The sequence below is a fragment of the Bufo bufo genome, chromosome 1, assembly GCF_905171765.1.
Source record: "Bufo bufo chromosome 1, aBufBuf1.1, whole genome shotgun sequence".
NCBI classification, from domain to species: Eukaryota; Metazoa; Chordata; class Amphibia; order Anura; family Bufonidae; genus Bufo; species Bufo bufo.
The window spans coordinates 276,885,029-276,900,510 of NC_053389.1; the positions used below are offsets into that span (position 1 = coordinate 276,885,029).

General features: G+C 44.1%; 1 protein-coding gene across 1 annotated transcript in view; it reads right to left on the minus strand.

The window, feature by feature from the left end:
- Nucleotides 1-5,990: 5,990 nt before the first annotated feature.
- The window catches only part of ADRA1B (adrenoceptor alpha 1B), a 113,004-nt gene continuing 103,512 nt past the window's right edge, over nucleotides 5,991-15,482 (minus strand). Inside the window, exon 2 of the mRNA XM_040439773.1 lies at nucleotides 5,991-8,964. Within this exon, the coding sequence (XP_040295707.1) occupies nucleotides 8,489-8,964 (476 nt within the window). The 3' untranslated portion in view covers nucleotides 5,991-8,488. The remainder of the gene's footprint in view (nucleotides 8,965-15,482) is intronic.

Sequence of the window (15,482 nt, forward strand, 5' to 3'; positions counted from 1 at the left end):
ACTATATTTAGGATCCGTCATCTATCCCTGCTAGCGGTAGCACCAGGGAGACATCTCACAACACCATTCTCCTCAAACTTCACACCTCTTATGATGGAATCGCCCACCAACAGCTGCTTACTATCAATCCTCACCTTCTCCTTTTTGTCTTTGGCTGCAGTCTTGCATACTTTAGGCATGGGAGATGATTGTTTCTCACCCACTGTGCTTGAGCCATCCTCCATGTTGCTCTTGCACTCTGAAAGTGCTGCAAATGAATTATGGAGAGCCACAGACTGTGGGACATGCCTTCTATCCACAACTCTCAGTCTACCTGAACCTACAGTAACCCATCTTCCATTTCTAGGGGGCCTCTGTGGCAGTGGCATTGCAATGTTCTCAGCCTGAGTTTGTTTAGTGGTTAATTTAAAAATCTCATATTTCAAAAAGGTAATTTCCTGCTGCATTTTGGAGAGCTGTCTACAGATCAGACAGTATCCAAACCTTTGAAGAGTGGAACCTGAAATAAAAGCACAACAATTCCTGCACAGAACCAGATCTGCCATTGTAAAGAGGGGAAAGATTTTAAACAAACAAATCTTACTTGTTTAGATTGTATCCACCTCCAGATTACCTCCTGAGTATCTCCTGAATATCTCCAATGCACTTATACAGCAGCACCTGAACTAGCAGCCTTGGAAAAGCAGCAAGCTATGATTAGCAAGCTAATACTGTGTGGCTATATATACACACACACTCCCACAAAGGCTCCTCCCCCAACAGCAAATTAACACCTTACTTGCCTATGCTCATTTGCAATCAGACAATAGAGATACTGTGTCTAGCAAATTCCTTACCTCTTGAAACAGTGTCTGAGTATTCACCAGAAACATCACTGAAGATCTGCTACAGTGGAAAAACTCTGAGTTAGGCCTCATGCACACGACCGTATTTTTTTGCGGTCCGCAAAACGGGGTTCCGTTTTCCCGTGATCCGTGACCGTTTTTTCGTCCGTGGGTCTTCCTTGATTTTTGGAGGATCCACGGACATGAAAAAAAAGTCGTTTTGGTGTCCGCCTGGCCGTGCGGAGCCAAACGGATCCGTCCTGAATTACAATGCAAGTCAATGGGGACGGATCCGTTTGACGTTGACACAATATGGTGCCATTTCAAACGGATCCGTCCCCATTGACTTTCAATGTAAAGTCAGGAGTTAATATACCATAGGATGGGAGTTTTCTCCAATCCGATGGTATATTTTAACTTGAAGTGTCCCCATCACCATGGGAACGCCTCTATGTTAGAATATACTGTCGGATATGAGTTAGATCGTGAAACCTCATTTCCGACAGTATATTCTAACACAGAGGCGTTCCCATGGTGATGGGGACGCTTCTAGTTAGAATATACTACAAACTGTGTACATGACTGCCCCCTGCTGCCTAGCAGCATCCGATCTCTTACAGGGGGCCGTGATCAGCACAATTAACCCCTCAAGTGCCGCACCTGAAGGGGTTAATTGTACTATCATATCCCCCTGTAAGAGATCAGGGCTGCCAGGCAGCAGGGGGCAGACCCCCCCCCCCTCCCCAGTTTGAATATCATTGGTGGCCAGTGCGGCCCCCCCCCCCTTCCTCCCTCTATTGTAATAAATCGTTGGTGGCACAGTGTGTGCCCCCCCGCCCCCCCCTTCCTCCCTCTATTGTAATAAATCGTTGGTGGCACAGTGTGCGCCCCCCCCCCCCTTCCTCCCTCTATTGTAATGAATCGTTGGTGGCACAGTGTGCGCCCCCCCCTTCCTCCCTCTATTGTAATAAATCGTTGGTGGCACGGTGTGCGCCCCCCATCGGCCCCCCCTCCCTCTATAGCATTAACAACATTGGTGGCCAGTGTGCGGGTTACTAGCAATAGTACAATAGTAGAAGATTCATACTTACCTGTGAGCTGCGATGTTCGTGTCCGGCCGGGAGCTCCTCCTACTGGTAAGTGACAGTTCATTTAGCAAAGCGCCGCACAGACCTGAGGCTGTCACTTACCAGTAGGTGGAGCTCCCGGCCGGACACGAACATCGCAGCAGCAGGTAAGTATGAATCTTCTACTATTGTACTATTGCTAAGTAACCATGGCAACCAGGACTGTAGTAGCGTCCCGGTTGCCATGGTTACCGATCGGAGCCCCAGCGATTAAACTGGGACTCCGATCGGAACTCCGCTGCCACCAATGATGGGGGGGGGGGGGAGATGGGAGGCCGCACACTGGCCACCAATGTTGTTAATGCTATAGAGGGAGGGGGGGCCGATGGGGGGCGCACACTGTGCCACCAACGAATTATTACAATAGAGGGAGGGAGGGGGGGGGCGCACACTGTGCCACCAAGGAATAATTACAATAGAGGGAGGGAGGGGGGGGCACTGGCCGCACTGGCCATCAATGATATTCAAACTGGGGAGGGGGGGGGGAGGGTCTGCCCCCTGCTGCCTGGCAGCCCTGATCTCTTACAGGGGGATATGATAGTACAATTAACCCTTTCAGGTGCCGCACCTGAAGGGGTTAATTGTGCTGATCACGGCCCCCTGTAAGAGATCGGGTGCTGCTAGGCAGCAGGGGGCAGTCTTGTACACAGTTTGTAGTGTATTCTAACTAGAAGCGTCCCCATCACCATGGGAACGCTTCTGTGTTAGAATATACTGTCGGTTCTGAGTTTTCACGAAGTGAAAACTCAGCTTTGAAAAAGCTTTTATGCAGACGGATCTTCGGATCCGTCTGTATAAAAACTAACCTACGGCCACGGATCACGGACACGGATGCCAATCTTGTGTGCATCCGTGTTCTTTCACGGACCCATTGACTTGAATGGGTCCGTGAACCGTTGGCCGTGAAAAAAATAGGACAGGTCATATTTTTTTCACGGCCAGGAAACACGGCTCACGGATGCGGCTGCCAAACGGTGCATTTTCCGATTTTTCCACGGACCCATTGAAAGTCAATGGGTCCGCGAAAAAAAACGGAAAACGGCACAACGGCCACGGGTGCACACAACGGTCGTGTGCATGAGGCCTTAGACTGTTAGTCTCCTGAATATCTCCAATGCACTTATACAGCAGCACTTGAACTAGCAGCCTTGGAAAAGCAAGTGCTACTACAAAAGGCAATACTAGTATTAGGGGGCACAATGGGCATTCTACTATAAATGGGATACAATGGGCATTATAACTATGAAGTGGGCACAATAAGCATTACTACTGTGAAGGAGGCACAGTGGGCATTATTACTATGAAGGGGGCACAATAGGCATTACTACTATTAAGGGGGCACAATGGGCATTACTACTATGAAGGTGCACAATGGGCATTACTACTATGAAGGGAGCACAGATGGGATTACTACTGTGAAGGAGAAACAGAGAGCATTACTCTTGTAAAGTGGGTGGGCATAACTGTTATGGGGCACTAAGTGGGCATTATTACTATGAAGGGGCACAGAGGGCATTATTACTGTAATGGGGGCACAGTGAGGGCATAACTACTCTGAAGGTGCACAGAGAGGGCATTACAACTGTGAAAGGGGCACAGATAGGGCATTACTACTTTGAAGGGGGCACAATGAAAGGATAAGTACTTGAAAGGGGCACAATGTGGGCATAACTACTGAGACAGTTGTACAGTTAAGGCATAACTACCTTGAAGGGGCACAATATGGGCTTAACTACCATGAGAGGGCACATATCTGGACAAAACTACTGTGAAGGTTGTACATTGAGGGCAATACTACTGTAAGGTAGTACAATTTATTTAAAGTTTTGGTGGGGGGTGCCAGAGAAAAGAACCCAGTGCATTTACCCAGTGTGCAGTTAGGGAGATATAACGTCCCTGCCCGTGCTTACTGGTCCACGTATCAGTGGATATGTGGACCTTCCCACAGATGGCGTTGCGCAGTGCACACCTGATTTTGTCCGCCACTTGGTTGTGCAGGGCAGGGATGGCTCGCCTATTAATTTCCCTGTCACGAATGCAGTGCAGGTGTACCTCACACCAAAAATGGGTATATGTCACCCACCAAACTAACAGACAGATTAACTATATTAATTTCCCTGTCACGGATGCAGTGCAGGCATACCTCACACCAAAAATGGGTATATGTCACCCACCGATCTAACAGACGGATTAACTATATTAATTTCCCTGTCACGGATGCAGTGCAGGTGTACCTCACACCAAAAATGGGTATATGTCACCCACCGAACTAACAGACGGATTAACTATATTAATTTCCCTGTCACGGATGCAGTGAAGGTGTACCTCACACCAAAATTGGGTATATGTCACCCACTGAACTAACAGACGGACTAACTATATTAATTTCCCTGTTGCGGATGCAGTGCAGGTGTACCTCACACCTAGAGATGAGCGAATGTTATGAAATTAGTTTACGCTTCATTTGGTGGTAAAAGCAGAATTGCATTATGGATTGTGTTACCACGGACCATAACGCAATTCTATGACTGAATGCATAACGGAATGCCTTTAAAGGCATTCGGTTATTCATTCCGTCATAATAGAAGTCTATGGAGAGGACTCCCCTGCATAACGGAAATGGAACGGATCCATTTTGCAGCCCATAGACTTCTATAATGATGGAATGAAAAACGGAATGCCTCTAATGGCATTCCGTCATAGAATTTCAGTATGGTCCGTGGTAACGGAATCCATAACGCAATTCTGCTTTTATCACCAAACGAAGCGTGAACGAATTTCAATATATGAAATTTGCTCATCTCTTCTCACTCCAAAAATGGGTATATGTCACCCACCGAACTAACAGACGGATTAACTATATTAATTTCCCTGTCACGTATGCAATGCAGGTGTACCTCACACCAAAAATGGGTATATGTCACCCACCGAACTAACAGACAGATTAACTATTGTATTTTTGTGTCAGGGGTACGGAGATGGTGCATTTCACCCACAAAAAAATCGTTATAGGTCACCCACAGAATTAACAGCCAGATGAATTATTATATTTCTGTGTCAGGGGTACAAAGCTGGTATATTGCACCCTCCAAAAAATCACTATAGGTCACCCACAGAATAAATAGCCAGATGAGATTCTTAACACTTTCCCTCACTTCAGCTGCCTGCTTCCTGTCCCTGTACTACTCAGAGCTGACGGGCAGTGCTACACGTGATCCAGCTTGTATAGAGGCTGGGTCACATGTTGCACTGGCCAATCACAGCCATGCCATTACTAGGCATGACTGTGATGGATTCTAAGTGCCCACAGCTTAAAAGCTTGTTGATTGGCTGTCCTGCAGCCTTTCAACAAGCTTTATTAAATGCCCGAACACCAAACTCGCACCCAAACTTTTGCTGCAAAGTTCGGGTCCGGTTACCCAAACTTGCAAAGTTCGGTACGGACCCGAACTTTGCAGTTCGGGTTCGCTAAACACTATTCGTGCGCAGTTTCTCGCCACCCATTAAATTAAGGGGATTCCCTCCTTGACTCTAAAAGTGACAACTAGAAATGATTGCTATTACAGCTCTCATAACGGTTACCACTTAGGTTGCCCGACCTTCTAATTGGCACCTCTGCCTAGTTGTGCAACCATATTGTAGTTATCCATGTATTACTGTATACAAATACAAGTATACCATTCAGGAAATTGGAAAAGGGCTGATCCCTGTGGGCTTTAAAGGTGACCATATTGCTTGTGGTTTACCTTTGACAGAAACAGTTATAACTAAGCAATAGTTGAAGAAAACTTTTTAACGCATTGACAGAACAGCTGACAGACCTATATTTAAACAGGTTGTCCAGGATCAGGAAAGCATGGTTGCCTGCACTCAAAAACATTGCCACACCTGTCCATCTTCACTTTGGTGGAAGTTGAGTTGCAGTACTAGACACAACCCATGGACAGGTGTATTTGTGTTTTTGAAAGTAGGCAGCCATGTTTTTCTAATCCTGGACAACCTCTCTAAAGATTATTTTTTATTTTATTTTACAGGACTATAGGAGTTAAATGGGTTTTCTGGTATTTTCATATTGATGACCTATCTTCAGGACAAGTCATCAATATGAGATTGCTGTGGGTCCAACTCCTGGTACCCCTGCCAATCTACTGTTTGAGAAAGCTGTGGTGCTTACCAGAGCTTTGGTGAGCTCCATGGCTCCTCGCAGCTTAACAAGCAAAGCCCCATCCATTGTATAGCGGCTGTGCTTGGTATCGCAGCTTAGCCCCATTCACTTGAATGGGACTGAGCTGTGTCTATGTCATGTGACAGATGAGTGTGACGTCACATGGCCTAGAAAGAAGCTTAAGCGCTCACAGAACACTGCGGCCTCTTCATACAGCTGAATGGTGGGGGTGGCAGAAGTCAGACCCCTGCCGATCTCGTATTGATGACCTATTCTGAGGACAGACCATCAATATGAAAATACTGGAAAACCTCTTTAATTGAGATATGTAATTATAATATAAGGGCCGCAGCTATCCATTGGGTGCCACTAAGGAAGTGGCACTGATTTGTTCCTTGCAAGTTCCTCCCACTGTATTTCCTATAGTGTGTCTTCCAGAAAGTACACCTACTATGGATAACTGGAGTTCGAGTTCTAGAGAGAGGGCTTAGGGGGCCTAAATTTGTTGTACATGTTTACTTAGAAACACTATATCTATAATGAGGACAACAGATAACTAATAATTATTATATAGGTAACAATTATTGTTTAGCATGAAACAAAAACTATCAAATGTAATAATATACAATTATTGTGACCAAACTATCAAGCACATAGGATACAATCATGGAGGTGGTCACCCCACTTGTAGTTGTTAATAGAAGTCTTTGTATTTGGAAGCAGAATGCCAAATGGCGATCACATTGTGTAAAGGCAGAGGTAAATAAAGTTCTCAGTATTAATGGCATATCTCTAGTCAGTGCGCGATTGATGCAGGCCTGACAGCTAGAACCCTCTAAAAGTCCTGACATTAAAAGTGCCAAGGCTCTTAGTGGATTGATGAGGCCCATTTCTCATTTTACTAGAATCAGCATCTTGTTTCTCATGCTTGGTGGGCTTTCCCAGGCAGCATCTGGACCCATAATGATGACACATTGATGGCATATCCTAGTCATATATCAAATGCCTTTAAAGGGATTGTGCAAGTTTGGGGTGAAAAGGGGGTTGCAAGCCCCTCCTCTTGACCAGACCTGTGAAGGGAAGAGGAAAGCTTAGATGCTTCCCTGGACTGGCTCCCTGCTCCTTCTCTTCCAGGCTTGGGCTGCTCTGCTGGGCTAACACCTCTGTAAACATGCACAGCCTATCACTATCGTTGACCTTCTCCCCTTGCGTCATGACAAATGATAAGCAAGCTTCCCTTCACAGGTCTGGCCAAAGGCGGAGGGGGGTTGCAAACTGCAAACACCCCACATTTGCACAACTTCTTTAATGTGGCACAGTCACAATCTACTAGTCAAATGTTTTGGCAAAATTCGCAGCTGGCAACGAAAAATGCAGTGCCAGTCAGGGCAGTCCAGTTATCAAGCCATGTGAACAATATCCAAAGATGATCCTACAGAATCCTAACATTAATTAGCAAGAGTAGTTACCAGGAATGTCTCTTTTCACTGGAGGACCCAGCATGTACATGCTTCATTTACCCTGTGGTAGGGTTACAGAAAGATTGAACACTTGAAGCCATATTCCTCTTCCTCAAAAGCAGACAACCCCTTAAAGATGTACAGCTGCATCATTTGACAGACTAGGGTTATACAGCCTTTTGTATAGGGTTTCCAGGTCTTCAGCTTAAAGCAGATTTGGTTTTGAAGGAGGAGATAGGAATGGCAATGCTAAGCCATAATGTTCTCAATATCTTACTGCTTCTCTATAAAAACAAGTTTCCATGCAGCCTTCCTTTTTTAGATGTATGTTGTGGCTGCTATTACCATAACTGAACACAGCCAGAGCTGTGGAACAACAAAGGCAACTCTCATATGTAGGTACCCATATAAGATTAGCATAGCTAAGCAGTCATATTTTTACATCCCATCACAATTTTACTTTGATGTGAATGATCCTCTTAATTACCTTTAACACACACATCTGGAAATCATATAGAAAATTGCAATAGTATACACAGATCACAGACAAAGCAGTTGCCCTTGTACAGTATACACTGCATTATGCATAGTCCATCTGAAACAACACAATAGTAGGGCAAGATGGCTCCAGCTATTGCATGCAAGTTTATACTGTATGTAGAAAAGTTTCTTTCCTGTGATTTTTCTGGTGCATTGTTAAAAAGTTCTCTTCTTTTACCTCTGTCCTCCCATTTTCACACTAAACGTAGTCTTGGGTTTAAGATCACTAAACACCATTGTTTTACTTATTGTTATTTGTCCTGTTTTAAAGCTGGTATCCACCAAACTTAAGACAACTAGGCCTTACAGTCTAAATACTCTTAGAAGAACCATGTGTGTAATATTTTTCATCTTTAGTCTTTCCAGATGATCTCAGGTAGATTTGGCATCTGCCCCTTGCCCATTATAGTCCGAAGGACTTGGGAAAGTGAAGACATTGTTTGTTCTGTCCTGCTCCTTGTGTTCTCCAGTCTGTCTTTGATCTGAATCCACTGGAATGTAGGAAGGTTTCCAGTCATGAGAGCTGCTTTCCTTTCGAGGTGCTTTGCATGGGCCGAGAGCCAAAGACAACACTGTCTTCTGGCTGCCATTCAAAAAGGACCTTTCATCCACAGATCCTTTCCTTGAATTGGTGTAGGTGCTGCTACTCCGAGGGTGAAGCTGGGCTCTCCGTATACCAGATTCTCGCCTAGTTCCCCACTGACATCTTACTATACGTATGAAGGCTCTCTTAAACTCTTTACTGGAACAGGGGTAAATGACGGGATTTATGCAGCTGTTAAAATATCCAAGCCAGAAGAACACTTTTTGCACTGTTAATGGTGGCTCCAACGCTTTGAAGATTGATCCTGGAAATACACAAAGAACAGACTGTTAGTTATTCAATTCCCTGGCTTTAGTTTTAGATTCAAGATACAATTCAAGTCTCTTCTCAATGTTAATGAGTATTGAGAGCCACCTGTACACCTTAACCTTACGGGGTTTTTCCAGGAGCCTCATCTATCAGAGAGAACAGAGAGTGACTACAAAGAGTCTCTCTATTTGGATAAACCTGCATGTCCATGCATTAAATGGATGGTCTATTGATTTTAATGAGTATAGCATAATACTTTATTTCTCCTGTAGAGGTGCTGTAGGGGTATGGTTGAATAGTTGCTGCCAGACAGATTAAAGATGATTATTGAAGGTCCCAGCAGCAGGACAACCTCTGATCAATTTATTGTTGCCAAACCCTTGAAAAAAAAAAGACTGTCCAGACTAGCTCTTTAAATCGATGTTGAAGGGTCCTGTAATTTCCATAAAGCACGCATATGGGGGATATTGCATATGGGGGGTATTAGAAGCTGATGTATACACATGGTTTTATTTTCTGAATCCTATAGGAACTTTTATCCTTTACTAAACTGAGCCACCACCTCTCAGAACATGGTAGAAGCTGGCCCTTTGCTCTGCATCCCCATCCAGAACAGAGAGTCACTCTGTATGAGTGGCTCCCACTGTGACCGACTTTATTTGCAGAGGAAATGTATGACCAGATGCAGCCATCCCACGAGCAACATCTGGGGTTGTGTTTTTAAAGCAATATTACTTTGACTCACAAGCAGCACTGTGTCAGTCTTAGAACGCTAATCTAAACATAGAATAGGGATAAGTGTGTAGTTGACAGGGAACCAACTGGTGGGGAACCCCAGCTGTCCCATACAGTTGAATGGAGTGGCAGCAGACATGCAGGGCCGCTGCCCCATTCAAATGACAGAACATATATCGTATTTTTCAATCTATACACACACTTTTTTACCCCAAAGTGGGGGGGAAATGTCAGTGCGTCTTATGGGGTGAATACTAATAAGCGCTTCCATTACTCCCCAGGCTCTGTATTAACCGCTTCCTGGTCCTCAGCTGCTCACTGTGCTGGGACTGCACACAGCGTGAGGATGTTGGCACACTGTGACTTTACGCTGTGTGCAACGGGTCACAGCACAGCGCGTGGCATGATGAAGAAGAAGAGCGCTGGATGTGAGAAGTGACGGCTGATCTGATCTGAGCATGTGAGTCATTCACACGGAGGTCTGATCTGAGGTCTGATTAGGGTCATTCACTTGAAGGTCTGATTGTGGGACTTATGCAAGTCTTATTGGGGGTCATTCACATGGAGGTCTTATCTGTAGTCTGATTGGGGGACTTATTGAGGTCTGAATAGGGGTCATTCATATGGAGGTCTGATTGGGGGACTTATTGAGGTCTGATTTGTGGTCTGATTGGGGGTCATTCACATGGAGGTCTGATTGGGGGACTTATTAACACTGGGGGTCTGTTCTGAGGTCTGATTAACATTGGGGGTCTGGGCTGAGGTCTGATGAAAAATATTATTTTTCTTATTTTCCTCCTCTAAAACCTAGGTGTGTCTTATAAGGCCAAGAATACAGGTAGGAATTAGTTTGACAAGTTGTACTTTTTAGTGGCACCATTTAATATTCCATGCAATGTATTAGGAAACTGGAAAAAATTACTAATGGGGAGAAATTCTGTGGATTACAAATGTATACTTTTTGTTATGTTTTAATATTAAAATGTGGAAAGGGGGTAGTTTAAATTCTTAGGGAGTCATTTACTATCAGAAACATGCCTATATTAGACATATTTCTGGCACAGATTGAGGTGCAAAGGTTATTTACACCGCAATCTGCGACTATTCCCCACTCTCGCCAGGTCTAAAAAAGTGGGTGTGGCATGGGCAGGAAAGAGGATGGGCTGAGAGGATCATCTCATTCATAATTTTCTACGCCTGTTTTAGGCATAGAAAATAGTTTAAATTAGAACAATGGTGGATACGCTGAAGGCCAGCGCCTCTACATAACTTTGGCGGATCCATCACCAGCTAAAGGGCTTATTAAGACAGACGTCTAAAACGTTAGTCTTAATAAATGACCCCCTTAATTCTTAGTTTTTTTTTAGGTATATTTAAAAACTTTAAACTTCATTTTTAACATACAAGTTTATGCCATAGAGTGCAATGGTTTAGCACTGCAGTCTATGGTAAAATTGTGATATTCTTATTAAGCCCTGCCTTGTCGCAAGGGCAGTTTGGGGGTTGAACACTCTGACTATGTTGCCCACTTAGGTGCTGATCTTTTAAATACCCCCAGAAGATCCAGGAAAGGGTTAATCTATTAACACATAATCATGTACATGTATGGCGCTGGGAGCTGGTAATTAATACATGCTGTACATGTTTGGCACAGGCATGTGCCTTCCCCATCTGCATCGGGAGCTGGCTGTAATACACAGCCAGGCTTCTACTGCAATAGTTCACATGAGAACTAGCTCCGCAGTTTAACCACTTAGATGCCGCAGTCAATAGTGACCACAGCATCTAGGTCGTTTCCATCACCTGAGATGCACCACGTTTTCCCCATCTGGCCCTTTGCGATGTAATCGTGGGGTCCCAATGATGGCCATGGCAACAAGGAGCCTAACGGGATTCTGGTTCGCCATGTTTGAAAGAATTTTAGAAGTAGGGTAATTAGAAGATCGAGTCATAAAAGTAATACATTTTTTTTTTTTTTAGGAAAATACAGCTCCTAGATTATGGCGACACAAAATGAGCGTATTTCAGGTGCAAATGGCGGCGCAACGGTTAGTTGCGCTGCCATCTGCAACTTCTCCCCGCTCACACCAGGTCTAAAATTGTAGGCATGGTGTGGGCGGGGAAGGGGATGGGCCAGAAAGGCCCGTCTCATTCATCATTTTCTACGCCTGTTTTAGGCATAGAAAATGGTCTAAAGGTAAGACAACTCGGAAGCTATCTTACATTTAGAACTGGCGCTGGATGCGCCAAAGTTATGGAGAGGCGTCCGACAGCTATGGGGCTTTATTAAGAATGGCATCTAAGACGCCAGTCTTAATAAATGTGCCCCAAAGTTCTCAACATACACAGAATTATTATCCACCTAGTTTTCCATAAAATAAAAAATGATCAAGAGCATCATGTCAATCCCAAAATGGCACAAATGAAAAGTATAGTTTGTCCCACAAAAAAAAAAACAACACTCCTACATCTTCCTCAACAGAAAAACTCCATGCTCTAAAAGCAAAATTTTCACTTCTTCCCTTCTGAGGCATGACATGCCCACAAAAGGCTGTTTATGACCACATTATTTATTACTAGGGTTGAGCGAACCCGAACTGTAAATTTCGGGGTTCGTACCGAACTTTACGATTTTTTGACCCCGGACCCAAACCCAAACATTTCAGTAAACGTTCGGGTTCGAGTTCGGCGATTTAATGACGCGTGTTGAAAAGCTGCAGAGCAGCCTGTCAACAAGCGTTTAACTTGTGTGCCCTTAGAAGCCATCACAGCCATGCCTACTAATGACATGGCTATGATTGGCCAGTGCAGCATGTTACCCAGCCTCTATATAAGCTGGAGTCACGTAGCGCCGCACGTCACTCTGCTGTTACTAGTGTAGGGAGAAGATGCTGCAGCTGTGAGGGAGAGATTAGGAAACAATTCTGGTGTTCTTGGTGTTAAATCTGCAAACTAAAGCGATTATTTTTGTGGTTGCTATGCTACATTTTTGTACCCCTAAACCCAGTGCCACAGAGAAATAAGCTTTAATCAGTCTGTTTGTTAGGTGGGCCTCGGCGACCATTTTTCCAAGTGCAGTGCACTTGCAACTGCATGTGTGCCAGGGACATTTAATCCTGTTCTGGTAGCTCAGTGCGCGACATCTAGGCATTTTTTAAGGACACCTGCACTGCATATGTGCCAGGGGAAGGGAAAATAATATAGGTAATCCATCTGTGACTTCAGGGCCCCGGGGGGGGGGACACATATTCACATTTTTTTCTGTGAAGTACCCCTGTGCTGAATATCTGACAGGGAAAATCTATTCATTAAATCCATCTGTTAGATTCCAGGGGGACAAATTCCCTTTTTTTGGCGGTCAAGTACCCCTGCGGCCTGCAGTGCATACCTGCCAGTGAAAAAAATTCAATTACATTAGTCTGTCACATATTTGTGTGATCTAAAGGGATTTTTTTCTCTTTCCGACACCAGCACTGCATATCTGACAGTCAAATAAAACCAGTAAATACTGCTGTTACATTGTCGGTTGACAAATTCCCATTTTTTGTGCTAGAAAGAAATTTTTTGGGCCTGTGCTGCATTTCTGGCAGTCTACTAAAACCAGTAAATACTGCTGATATATTGTTGCTTGAAAAAAAACACCCTTTTTGTGCTAGAAAGTACATTTGCAGCCTGCGCTGCATTTCTGAGAGTCCACTAAAGCCGTTAAATACTGCTTACATTGTCGGTTGAAAAAAACTCACTTTTTGTGCGAGATAGTACATTTGCGGCCTGCGCTGCATTTCTAATAGTCCAATAAAACCGTTAAATACTGCTGTTACATTGTTGGTTGAAAAAAACACCCTTTTTGTGCTAGATAGTACATTTGCGGCCTGTGCTGCATTTCTGACAGTCCACTAAAACCGTTAAATACTGCTGTTACATTGTCGGTTAAAAAAACAAACTTTTTGTGCTAGATAGTACATTTGCGGCCTGTGCTGCATTTCTGACAGTCCACTAAAACCATTAAATACTGCTGTTACATAGTTGGTTAAAAAAAGCTAACTTTTTGTTCTAGATAGTACATTTGCAGCCTGCGCTGCATTTTGGGCAGTCCAATAAAACCGTTATATACTGCTGTTACATTGTTGGTTGAAAAAAGCACACTTTTTGTGCAAGATAGTACATTTGCGGCCTGCGCTGCATTTCTGTCAGTCCAATAAAACCGTTAAATACTGCTGCTATAAGGGAAAGCTTCAGACTTGTTTTAGTCATGTTCCTTTTGTTGGAAAAAAGTGAAGTCCAAAGTAGTAAACGATCACTGGTTAACCAACCATTTGTAGCGGATAGGGACAGGTTCATCCTTATCAGCCTTTTGTTCTGGCAGTTTAGATTGTGGGTTAGAGTTTGGGGTGGGAAAGGGGAAACTAGTTTTGATGCTTCACAACTCACATTGGGGCAAATCAGTAAATCTATCCCGTTACATTTAAATGGCTAACCCCCTGAAGGTAGTATTCTGGATGGAACGGTTAAAGGGTTAGAGTCACCAAGTAAGCGAATGATGATATTAAAACACCTTAAGAGACTAGGAGCAGATGTAGCCCTCTTACAGGAAACTCATCTGGCACTTAAAGATTTATTTCGCATGAAACGTTTATGGGTAGGTAAGGTATATGGATCTGAAGCCCTAGGAAGCAAGGCGTGGGTCCTCACTTTATTAAAGAAGGGCCTCCGCTATTCAGTGCTAACACATGACCATGGTAACACTGGCCGATTATCACACTTACACCTCACCTCCCCAGGGGGGAACTTAAGTATATATAATATATATGGCCCCAATGATTTTGATACTGCGTTTTTTTACGGCCCTTGGCCAGCGTCTGATACAGGACCCCCTAGAGCTGAAAATAGTAGGGGGAGATATGAATGCGGTATTAAATCAAATAGAGGATAGGAGAAGGGATATGAGGATGCCAGATAAGAAAGGAACTGGAGATTTATTATTTAATCCAGAGGGTCAAGAATTTACATTTTTCTCACCCGCGCATAGGTCATGGTCACGTATTGATTATGTGCTGGTCAACAGAGGGAGCATAGGCCGCTTCACAGACCCTAAAATCGAAGATCTAGTGATTTCTGATCATGCCCCAGTGTCGATTCTGTTTCAGGATAGGATACCGAGAGGCTCAGATTTCCTGTGGAGGTTTCCCTCCTTTTTATTGAAAGATGAAAATTTCTGTGACATGCTCCGTGGCTAGTGGCTGGAATATAAACAAGACAATGAGAGTTCAACAAATCCCCAGTTGTTGTGGGATGCTGGTAAGACGGTGCTTAGGGGTAGAATCATGGCATACGTGTATAGTAAGAAGCGCATAGCCAAGACAGAACTTTCTCAGTTAAGTGATGCCCTAAAGACAGCATATACTGCCTTTCAGGGCAATCCGATCCCTCTTCTGCAGGAAAACTGGCAAAATGCCAAACGGGCATATGATGACTGGCTGTTGAATTTGGAAAAAATGCCTTAGTCAAAATGGGAGGCACACCTGTTTAGATATGGGAACAAAGCGGGTAGCCTCCTGGCGAGGCTAGCTAGAGGACAGAGGTCTCAGACTAATATTATGGCCCTTAAAGAAGAGATCAATACTATTCTAAGAGATTTCTATGCAAAATTGTATGAGGAGTCGGGTTGTTCCGCAACGGGAGTTCAGGACTGGCTACAGCAATCTAAGATCCCGAGAATTTCTGATCACGACAGAACAGCACTTAATGCCCCAATTTCGACAAAAGAAATACTTACCA